This window comes from Wasmannia auropunctata, unplaced genomic scaffold (assembly GCF_000956235.1).
Source record: "Wasmannia auropunctata unplaced genomic scaffold, wasmannia.A_1.0 LD336116.1, whole genome shotgun sequence".
In the NCBI taxonomy this organism is placed as follows: domain Eukaryota; kingdom Metazoa; phylum Arthropoda; class Insecta; order Hymenoptera; family Formicidae; genus Wasmannia; species Wasmannia auropunctata.
The window spans coordinates 2,089,520-2,101,429 of NW_012026774.1; the positions used below are offsets into that span (position 1 = coordinate 2,089,520).

Sequence of the window (11,910 nt, forward strand, 5' to 3'; positions counted from 1 at the left end):
CTGAAACATATATACATGTGTATTACATCCGCCTTACATTCGAGACAACCTACCGCGGATCGGATCGAGGAACTGCATAGGTCAAAGGTTCACTGTGCCCGAAGAAAAAAAACTGTGTTAACTGCTGTACTCAGAAAACGAAGAGCGAAGCGCGTGAAAACGCCTACGGAAATAAGTTTGCACGATTGCCTTGTTTTACGATTACTTCCTAAAAAAGTAGGTATACGTCTTCGTTCTTCGCCGAAAAAAAAAATAAGAACAGTCATTACATGTTCAATGCTAGAAACGTCAAATAGCTAGAATAACGAAGAAAACATTACCTCTTTTTCTTATTTAGATATCTTCTAGGTACTTTGTTCTTGTCGTATCGCGTTTACAGTAGTGTCATTAATTTAAATCAAGATGACACGAACGCGGCACTATTTACACGTAGTAACACATACAAGAATGAATTCGTCAGTAAATGTCCAATTTAGATCGCAATCGATGCAGTCGAACGTTCAATGAAATCGCGTATAGCTCGCGGATGAGATCAAGGTGACGAGGGAAGATTATTGCAGTGAAGCGAGCGAGATAGCGACGCACTAATTTTCCATCGATCAGTCGAGTTTACGCAGTGCGAATGAGTTGTTGCGTTGCGTGCGCGTAGTATAACGTGTAATTCCGCAGAAACTCCATCGGCACAAAGCCGTCGTCGCGTTCGTTTATTTTTTGCAAAATTACGCGAGTCATCTCTCTTACTTAGAGTTTGTATTAAAATGTTCATATTAAACTGAAAGCTTATATTAAAAGTGACAAATAGTTAAAAGCAAAAGAAAGATGAAATAGAAGAAAATGCGTCACTTTCAAGAATATTATTGTGCACGCCGGATCAAATAATTTTTTTTTTTAATGATTCTTGACGACGTGAACAAGAAGAATCATATAAGAAGCGATTAACTAGATAAACAACTAATTAAAAATGTCGGGAGATTATCGTCAAGTGCATCTTTCAGGAAATCTGCAAAATGTAAATAATAAAAACTAATGTTTTATTAATCAACGGAACTATGTGTCGAGTGAGAAAGCCTTTATTATGAAACGTATGTAAAGCAAACTTATTTTACGTAACAATTTTTTTTAAGAAAAATTTGTGAATCTCTCGAAAAAATTGTTAATACCTACTATCTAGTAAATGTGGTGATAATTGCTGTTCATTGAAAAAAACTCGACTGCAACATATTTGCATTCAGGTTCTACGTATACGTTTGATACTATTTGCAATAACATCTGCAAAAGTAAAGCTATGTTATTAATTTAAAAAAAAACTAATGCGTTTTTAACTGTTTTTAACTGATTTTTATCTTTTAGGAGTAAATCGCTGACACATGTTCATAGATAAAAATATATTAAGTAAAGATAAGCAAACACACGCGTAATAATTTTTTTTACGGGATTTGTTAAAAAATACAGTCATGTCGATGAAAAAGATGTTATGAGTGAATTAATTAACGAATCGTTTAGTTTTAGGTTTCTCATAAACGACGCTGTGACAGACGCGAGAATATTCAAGGTCTGGTTTTTTTATCGAAACCAGTTCACGTTGTTGTAAAAAAGAATTCATACATAATCTAAGATCGCGCAATTAAATTATTGTAAATTAGATCGCTTGTCGACAAGATGACAAAATGAAAACGTTGACTTATTCTCAACCAAACTGTAGTTAGTCTAATTTAATTTTATCTAATTAATACAATTCACTTACAGAATTATTAATTTTTAATAAAATTATTTCTAGAAATATTAATTTATAAAAATTAATAATTAAATAAATATTTAAAAAATTCTTATTTGTTTAATTAAATTAACTTTTACTTTCTTATGGACATTAAAAAATTATATGAAAAATTAAGAAAAAATTATTTTAATCAATTAATTAAACGCGAAATAATTAATAAATCGACGATCAAAGTATAAAATTATGCAGTCATTCTGTCGAGACAAAGAACTGATGTATTATTGTTATATACAATGCTGAAGAAAAATAATTTTAAAAAATAATTTTTAAAAATTGATTAAAAATATGATTCAATTTAATAAAGTAATTTAATAAATTAAATTAAAATCGTTGTCCATAAACCGTTTGTCCATAATGTTAGTAAAAGAGACATGGAAATTTGTTCCAAAATAAACAGAATAAAAAATCTCCAATTAACCAATTCTCATTGCGACTGACAGGTAATTCTTCGAATATCCCAAAACTTGGACTATCCAAACGTCAAATATAACAAGCGACCCAAATACGAAATTCTTCACATCTTTTGCAGGAATATTTGAGTTAGTGCATCTTTTGTCGTGCAATACCCTTCCGAAATGTCCTTCAGACGCCTTCCTCTAATTATTTGGGTTGATTGAGTCTCCATTAGATCACCAATGTTTCTATCCTTCGCGCGGGACAGAAATTGACTCATTCCCCACGTCGCCTGGGTGTATAAATATAAAGCGATCGATCGCACGAGAATTGAACGAACGGGAGAACTCTTCCCAAAAAGAGAGGCGAGAACCGGAGAGACCCTGAGATCATCCTTCCCACTTGGAATGCCCCCACATGGAACGTGCATCTCACCTCTTAAGATGATCGTGCGATTCCGTTGGAGAACGGAGGCACGTGTTCGACCGTCGACATCGTATCTCCGATGAACCGGAAGCATCGTCCGGGGAAACGAGGTGCGGCCGACGCCGATGCCGAGAACGATGAAGCCATCGACGATCAGCAGCAGCAGCAGCAGCAATTCGTCGAGCGTCACCCGCGGTCTCTCCCTTGTTTTCCCGAGGATCCCCTGCGAGAATCTTACCGATTTCATCGGCCGCGATGTGCTTGTTGAACGATCGGCCGTGTATCTGTCGGATATCAAGAACATCACGTGCCTGGACCACGCGCCCAAGCTGACCAGGGAGATATATCTCAAAGTCATCGTGCTGGCAGTTATGTCGGTTCTAAGCCTCGTCGGCAACGTGGCGACGATATACTCGATCAGGAAGAATCGCCGGAGGCAACGTGGCTGCTCGGCGATTTACACCCTGATCCTCCATCTGTCAGTGGCCGATCTGCTGGTCACCGTCTTCTGCCTCGCCGGCGAGGCAATCTGGAGCTACTATGTCGAGTGGCTGTGGGGCAATGCCGCGTGCAAGATCTTCAAGTTCCTACAATTGTTCAGCCTGTACCTAAGTACCTTCGTACTCGTGCTGATCGGTGTCGATCGATTTGTCGCGGTGCGATATCCGATGAAGGGCCTCAATACGTCTCAGAACTGTACGCGATTCGTCCTTCTCAGTTGGCTACTGGCTCTCGTGCTCGCCACTCCGCAAGTAAGATAATTTTGCCTTACGTACTTCCAGCTATGAATCAATAGGGATATGTAAATATATCTATATAATTTTCTCGTTTAGGCATTTAGATATTTAATTTTACGAGTTGCATTCCTTGCATTTATACATCGTGAAAGCCTTTTAATGATTTATGATTTACTTTATACATATAAGCTATCACGTATTCAAAATTTATATACTTTTGGAAAGGTTACACTTACATTTTGATATCTTCATATTTTCTATTTCCATATTTTAATTTTTATTTTATTAAATACGTATCTGTATTCTTCAATTTTTTAAATAAAAATTTATCATTATAAAATGGCATACAAAACTCTGTCAGACGTTTTCCGAACAGAGATAATTACATGTAATATTATTGCAACAAGGTAGTTATATTAGATATTTTACATGGGTTCTAGTTGAGTACTTTTCAAAATCTATATAACATATATTTTATATCGTTCCAATGATCACTTTTTGCACAAATTCTTTATCGATTATCACAACAAAAACACATTCTAAAAATGTGGATATTGTATAATATCGAGAACCAGAATACACGTGGTTCAAATCTTTTGCTCTCCTGATTTATAAAATTATACTAATGTATGTATATTATGCATATGAAGCATACTTGATTATCTCAGATCCACGTGTAAAATAAAGAAACGATTTGTATTTAAAATTTACAATTACTTCGTACATTATTAATCTGGCATTACAAAACACGTTGTAAAAAGGCAATAATCAATCACTAAAATGTCATGCGTGTTAATTTTTTTGGTCAGCTTTTTACCTGGCTTATAACAGAAAATTATATCGCCGACTCGGACGAATGGTTCGCACTTGAATATTAAAGAACGGTTGTCATGTCGTCAAGAATCGATCGCTAGGAAAATGTGCATTGATAAATCAGTTTGACGCAGAAATGTACAGTTAAAGATACTATTTAGAAAATTCCATTAGGTGCCTACTATTTTATTCTATTTAACGCTACTTTAGATCGACAAAAGAGTTATTAAAGTTAAATGGCATTAGTGATGATTTAATGTAAATTATGATTGTAAAAATATTAAAGAATACAGAGAACCGGTTAAATACCAAAGATCACATAAATTTAACAACCAACAAACAAGTTTTTACTTGGAATTATGACTCAAAGAACAAAGGATTAAATATATATTCTTTACTTCACTTTTAGAAAGAAAAATTTGGAAAAAAGTTAATCTAACACGACGACATATTTTGAACAATCTTTGATAGTTCGTATAATTATAAGATACAAAAATCGCCTTCAAATAAAATGCAAATACGTAAAAATTTTTTAATATTTTTCAAGATGTCCAAGATAAATTTCAATTAGTCTGTCTCAATTAAAAGTAAGATCAACGTAATTTGATAAGTATATATATGATGTTTATCACAATATTTGTTATAATTGAAGGATATTTCTATAATAATGCATGGAAACTAGTTGAGAGAACACAACTCTCCTTATTTCCTATATTAATAATCAACTGCGATGTAATCGTATCAGCAAAAAAAAGGCCGTATCGGAATATGGCGGCTATACCTTTTTTATCGTTAATAATTGCAAAGTCACAAACGTCTATTAATATCACGCGATATTACGATTAATTATTATAATAGACGTAGCTTATTTTAATCAATAAGTGAGAGTCTTTGTGGGAAAATTTCTTAGTTGTAATTGCATTAAGAAGGCACAAACTGTACTATATGTAAAACGCTGCGTAAAGTATTTAAATTTCCATTGTAAGTTTCCCAACAAACGGAAATAGCAGGAAGATTTTTCAACGAGAGAAGTAACAAATCAGAAAATATTCTGATTTGTACCGAACTTTAAGGGAAGGGAGCGCAAAGGGCGCATTAATAAATAAGAGAACGATACAATTTATAACATACATCCCTTGTCACGTCGTGAAAAAATAGAGAATACAGTAAGCATTATGCGACACATATTCTGTTTCACGTCTTTTGCGTCATTAGTATGCAAAACACAGTCTTGTACTTCCCTCAAGGTATATATACATGGTGTTTCAGAATTAATATTTCGCGAAATATCACTCATTGCCGTAGGAAACTATTTCATATAAACGTATTTTGTGAACTTATTTCAATTTCATCTTTAATCAACACTTTGTAACTTTGCAACACGTGTTCGTGGAAACTTTTCAGCTTCCGCCACTCTTTCATATTGACCGTTCTTTCTAGAAGTTCTTGTTTATATAAGAAGAATGCGTTTTCTACTTAACGACCCCTGACAATTAAATGACGTAGCATTCGCGAAAATCCTTGATGATTTAATAGTGCATTTAAAATATACATTTATACTTCTTAATTTCTTTATTTTCAATGTAATAACTTCAGGACTAAACGTATCAAGTTAAGTAATTTTTTTTATACGTTAAAAGATTTTTAGTTTTATTTTTAATAAAAAATATTTTATATGGAGCAAAAATGTAGCGGTAAAAACTACAGATATAAAAAGCATGCATTTCTTGCTTAGTGATCAATTAAATGATACAGCGCCTGCAAATATCTCTGATAATTCACTATATACATTTTAATTACGATTTTCTTTGAACTTGTTTTTTATGCATTTTATGCAACTTTCATATCTACATAGATATATGAAATATAGCTAGAAAAAATGCACTTTCTGCTTAACAATCATGGGAATTAGATATTAGCAAGATTCTCTGATAATCTGTGTGTGTGTGTGTGTGTGTAAATTTTGAGATATTATCTTTTTTCAAATTCTTTGCTCTCATCTCTGCTTTAAAACAATAGCTTTTATATAAAACAAATTATATTACAAAATTGTTTTTGATATAAAAAAATGTTATTTCGTATAATATTTTGATATATATTTATGTAGTAGACGTAAAAATATACAGCAACATATAAAACACAGATAGTTACAGAAACAACATTCATCTACAAATCAAATTCTTTTTTCAATATATGTATGTATACGTATGTATGTATCCAAAACTGTTAGGACACATGGAAACACTTATAGAAAAGATTCAAATGGAAATAGAAATAAAATTTTCTTTCCAAAACAATTTGAGTTTTTAGAAAATTAAAATATCGTACTCATATTAGAAAATTTTGGGAATCCTAAAGGGACGGCATCACTGAAATATCTTCATTCGATTAACATGATAACGGTATGCTGCTATCCCATTGTTCGGAAGACACGTTTGAGTGATTGCTTCGATCGATACCACCAATCACGCTGGCTCCTGTTGTAATCTGGTCCGATCTAGTCGACTTGTCCGTCAATTTGTCGGTATCTAGAGTAGGTTCGAGCCTAGGCCTCGTCGTCCCGTCATGAACACGTCTACCGAAGTCTCCGCATCTGCATCTTTTCCCTGCTCCCCTCCCGCAGGACCTTGACCTGCATCTCCGTGATCTTCGTCGCGCGCTTTTCCTACTGCACCTGCAGGCGGCCCTTCGACTATGCCTAGCATCTCCGTTACGTCGTACCCTGCCGCCCCGCGATCGATGAACTTTTCGCTGACAGTACGAATCTAGCATGCCGATCTCCTGAACGGCCACCTCCTGCCGCGCGATCTCGTTGTCGGTCGGCAGACTGTAGTGATCATCGGTCTTCTTCAGAATGCCACAAGCAACTCCGCGCTTTAAAGCATTCTGTACCTGCGAAATCGGCAATGTGTATATAAATCTTTTTAACACTTTTTATTATTTTAGACAGTCAAGAGACAGTTATTTATTAAGAGACAGTCTCTTATATAAATAATTTTTACAAAACTATTTGCAGGAATTTTTTTATAAGTTAATGGAATTTAGATTCTTTAAGAAAAAACTTTAAAAAACTTGATATTTTGCTCGCTGTAAATGTCATCTTTTTTTATTCATCACGTGTTAAATAAAATTTTGATTACATATGAAAATTATGAAAACTGAATAAAACAGAGAAAAAGAAAAGAAAGAATGATAAACAGCGCTTGACAGATACATAATGTCTTTACTAAAAAACGGCAAGAACGATCCGTCTTCTTGCTCTATTGGTATATGGAATTAAAAATCGTAAATAATGTTAAATTATGTATAATTTAAATAACGACTTAGAACAAGTTCATGAACCGTAAGATAATAATGATGAGCGATTGCGGGAATGTCGCATAGCTAGGTCGCGATAAAGTACATAGTTGCGATCGGGTTTAAAAGGCGACAAACCGGGTTTAAAAAAGCACGCAATAAATTTTCTTTTTAATTAACTGACTAATAAATCACTATAGGATTAAATCATCGGCAAAATATGCTTTCGCCGGAAAATTTTCGGCGAATGCAATTTAAATTTCGTAGTTTCTAAACGACTGACGCAAAAATAGTGATTGCGACGAAAAAATTCCAAAAGTTAACTCGTCAATCGACGTCACAGTGAATAATGACACGCGGAGAAAAAACTTATTCATTTTAATATATACTACTAGAAAAAATTACGCGCTATATGTCGTTTGCGATGTCGTAATGCAAACCGCGCGGAATAGTTAAGAATTTTTTAACAAACACTTATTATAGATACGTGAGCGTCTTCCAGGATTTCGCTACTGACTCGCCTCGTGTCGTTTAATATTTAAGTTGTTGAACGAAACAATTATATATCATAAAGGAAAAATAATTATAAATACAAATAATTTATATATATATATAACTAATTAATTTTATATTTGTTATTAATTGTGAATTTAGTTTTGAAGACCATATCGTTTCATTCAACAATTACGTTGCGAGAACATGAAATAGTAGATATCGTTAATATAAACCTGACATCGTGCCACGGCAGCCGGGATTTTGTGAACAGATGAGATGTAGTGAAGAATTTCTCGTGATGTAGATCCTTTGAGCTCGCGAAGGTTTTTGATCGCAGAGATCATTAAACTGAGGATCTCCATACGCACCATGATGATCGCGATGAGACTACTGAATTAACAAAGTCAACAAAGTTTCTTGTACCTCATTAATTTAATGACCCATAGATAATTTGCAATCGATTTGCTCTACGTTCTGAGCTTTCGTAAAGGAAGCCGTATATCGAGAACTCAATAGAGTTTAGTTCAACGGAGTCATTGCACGTATGTCTCCAGCAAAGAAGATAAGAAAAACGAGATAGGCAGTAAAGATCAGTACGCGTATTTCACAAGTATTAGCATAAGTACCTGTAAAATAAGCAATGACACAGGTGCTGTATCAGACGCGAGGTAGACGTTAAGCTATATCTTCTGCTCTCCGAGGGGAAAACCGATTCTAGATAAGTCCAAGATTTAATGAGGTGTCAGGTGCATCGGCCGAACGGCGGATGCGTAAAGTCTTCGAGATCGATCCGTGCCTTCTCTCGTCGAGGTGCGTTAGAATCGGAGAGAACGTGAATCGCGAGCCATCGCACGGTCAAGGAACAATGCTGTCGTCGCGACGGAAAGAAGGAGATGCGGTGTCCGTGTGGCGGAGATTGATGACAAACGCGTATCTCTTGACAAGCCGAGAGACAAACGGCCACGTTTTAATTAATGCGCCTCTCCGGTTCTACGGGATTCTTTTTCACGTGAACGTTCACGGTAACCTTCGTTCCATCTCCCGCTACAGCGTCCCGGCCTTATCGAGGAAACACGGCGAATTTGGAAGTCAGCTGATCCGTCAAACGCGGTCGCCTCTTCGGGTCAAGAGGTTGGATCGATGAGCGTTTTTACAAATGAACGTCAAAAGTGATATTGGCTCTGTGTTCCGTTTACATATACCTTCCGTCAGCATATTATATACATTTTCCGATAACAATAAAATAATATTTGTTACGCAACTAAAAAGAATACCTATTTGTTGACATATGATGAACGTGCAGAGAGTGTTCTGCAAAGCTAATATATAAAGTATATATGTAAAGCTTTCAGCTAGGACATGGTCTGATTTAGAACAAATATTTAGATAAAACTATCAAATGAAATAAAAATATATAAATCAAACTATATAAACTATATAAATAATTACATATAAATATGTAATTATATTATATAAATATATAATTATACATATTTAATACAAGTATATGAATATTTTGAATAAGTTATTACAGTTAAAATCTCCTTAAATTTTGAGTTTAATCTGAAACTTATCTTAATAAAAATAATTAACTGCAGAAAACATGCGTGTTGCCAAGCAGTTCACATTTTTATTTTAATCTTCCATTAAGTTGAGATAAAAAATATATTAACACCTTATAAATATCTTTTTTGCAGGACATCTCTACTAGCTAATTTATTTACGTCTCATATTTACACGCAAATCTTTGAGCCTTTCGACTCTCCACAAATTCTGTATTCTCTTTCGAATCCGCGACATCTAATCAACATACTCCATCATTATTTTACCCATATGCTTCGCTAGTATTGATGTCAGCATATTTATATACCGATTTATTTTAATATTTTAACAGATCGCGATATTTCATGTTGCGCAAGGGCCATTCGTCGAGGAATTTACACAATGCGTGACACACGGTTTTTACACCGAGCCTTGGCAGGAACAGCTCTACGCAAGTTTCAGCCTATTCTTTATGTTCCTCCTGCCATTAGCAATTTTAATCACCACATACGTATCCACAGTGATTACTATCTCTCGTAAGTACTTTTCCGTTATACAAAATTGCACTTGCAACGAAACACGCGCAATTCGTCATTGTAACTTTTCAATAATCTTATACATATACTCGATATATACAATCTTTTATATTTTTAATTTTTTTTAATTTTTGTATATTCTTTCATGATAATAATAGTCAATAATTTATTTTAGTAACTAAATAGTTGATTGAAATATGAAACTTGAATTTTTTCCAGAATGTGTGTTTGTTACAAAATATGTATTTAATACTTTAAATTTTTGTCAGCATAAAATCTTACGAGTTTGTAAAAAATATCTCAATAGAAAAAAAATGTAAAAATGCCCAATTTCATTATAATTATTACAATAAACTAAATTAAATTTATCTGACTAAACTAAATCGTATATATATATATATATACATCTAACGAAATATATCTTGTTCTAGGAAGTCAGAGAAATTTCAAAATGGAACCAATGAAGACGTTCAGAAGTAGCGACTTAAATAGGAGAAGACTGATAAATCGAGCGAAAACGAAGTCACTGCGCATTAGCGTCGTCATCGTGGCGGCATTTCTAATTTGGTGGACGCCGTATCACACGATGATGATAATTCTTCTGTTCATCAATCCGGATGAACATGTTAGTGTATTAGTTGATCGGGACAACAGAGGGATTTGTATAGATTAGGCTACATTGAAAAGTCAACGTCTCATATGCTAACAAACGGAATGCTTTTCAGCTCAGCCAGGAGCTGCAGAGCGGAATATTTTTCTTCGGTATGAGCAACAGCCTGGTAAATCCCCTGATATATGGCGCGTTTCATCTTTGGCCGCAGAGACAACGGCAGGGCTCTTATCATAGGTGAATAGAATTTACGAGACCGTTCGATGTGCCGTATCACGCGAAATCCCTTTCCCGCCGTTTTGATCCGCATGTAACTTGCAGCACGCGAGTTACGTAACTACGAGACACGTACACGTTTCCACAGCGCGATGAGGTTTTTGTACGATTTAAACGCCGTATTCGCAATGAGCAAAATGTTCCGATCGAAGAAAATAAAATAAAATAAAAACGCGATGAGCTTGACATTTAATATTTAATTGGTTGCTAGTTATCAATATTTTCAAATTGCAGTTGCAGGTCTGACGCTTCGATGAATCAACGGAACAATTCGAGGAGACGCGAAACAAAAACACCGCTTCTCTCTTATCAGAACAGTAGCAGTAAAGTGATTACAGTCGCACAATAGCAAATAAAATAATTTTTTATTAAATTAGATTATATCTTACGTAAAAGAGACGAACATACGTTGTGTAACGATGAGAAATAATGGCGTAATATAAAAAAAACAGACAAAAAATAAAAAGATAAGAGAAAAAGCGTTACAGCTTCTTTATATCGTTCTTAGTTAAGGATTTTTACAAATGAAAATTATTCTTTTTATTTATTTAAAAAAGAGAAGATCTTAGTATCGAATAGGTATAAGTTTATAGCTATAAGTTTATAAAAATTTGAATTGTTCATTTTTTTAATTAAAAAAATATGTTCTTGTACGTATGTTTGTTCATTTATATCTAATTTAGGCGCAAGAATATAATTGCATTTGTAATATGTATACTTTAAAATAGAAATTTAGTAAATATGATTATTTAATTATAATATTAATATTATAAATAAAACTTTAATTTTAATTTTTCTGTGTAGTATAATTATTCTAATTTATTAATAAATGACTCTTAAAATATTGTAAGTCTATAGTGCGAAGTTATAGGAAAAAAGAGAACTGAATATTAAAATACATAACACATATATAATAATACTGTCTACAAAAAATCTTAAAGGAATTTTACAGAAACGCTAATAAAAAGAAAGAAATATATATATATATATATATATATATATATATAT

At 33.7% G+C, this 11,910-nt stretch overlaps 2 protein-coding genes across 9 annotated transcripts; one reads left to right on the forward strand and one right to left on the reverse strand.

Moving 5' to 3' along the window:
- The first annotated feature begins 382 nt into the window (after positions 1-382).
- On the forward strand, positions 383-11,635 carry LOC105462427 (gonadotropin-releasing hormone receptor). 8 transcript variants are annotated; one of them, XM_011709047.1, is made up of 7 exons: positions 383-1,082; positions 2,139-2,217; positions 2,307-3,348; positions 9,833-10,016; positions 10,448-10,641; positions 10,742-10,863; positions 11,137-11,635. In XM_011709047.1, exons 3-7 carry the CDS (start codon positions 2,722-2,724, stop codon positions 11,249-11,251), a joined length of 1,242 nt encoding a protein of 413 aa, XP_011707349.1. In that variant the 5' UTR covers positions 383-1,082; positions 2,139-2,217; positions 2,307-2,721; the 3' UTR covers positions 11,252-11,635. The 8 variants fall into 8 exon arrangements, with proteins under 8 accessions (XP_011707349.1, XP_011707357.1, XP_011707313.1 ...); XM_011709055.1 differs by having other exon boundaries at positions 383-746; positions 996-1,082; positions 2,139-3,348; XM_011709011.1 differs by having other exon boundaries at positions 2,139-3,348.
- On the reverse strand, positions 6,221-9,090 carry LOC105462421. Its single transcript, XM_011708997.1, has 3 exons — positions 8,565-9,090; positions 8,172-8,328; positions 6,221-7,038 (listed from the first exon to the last, which is right to left on the reverse strand). The coding sequence occupies exons 2-3, from the start codon at positions 8,307-8,309 to the stop codon at positions 6,535-6,537; spliced, it is 642 nt and encodes a 213-aa protein (XP_011707299.1). The 5' UTR covers positions 8,310-8,328; positions 8,565-9,090; the 3' UTR covers positions 6,221-6,534.
- Positions 11,636-11,910: the final 275 nt, after the last annotated feature.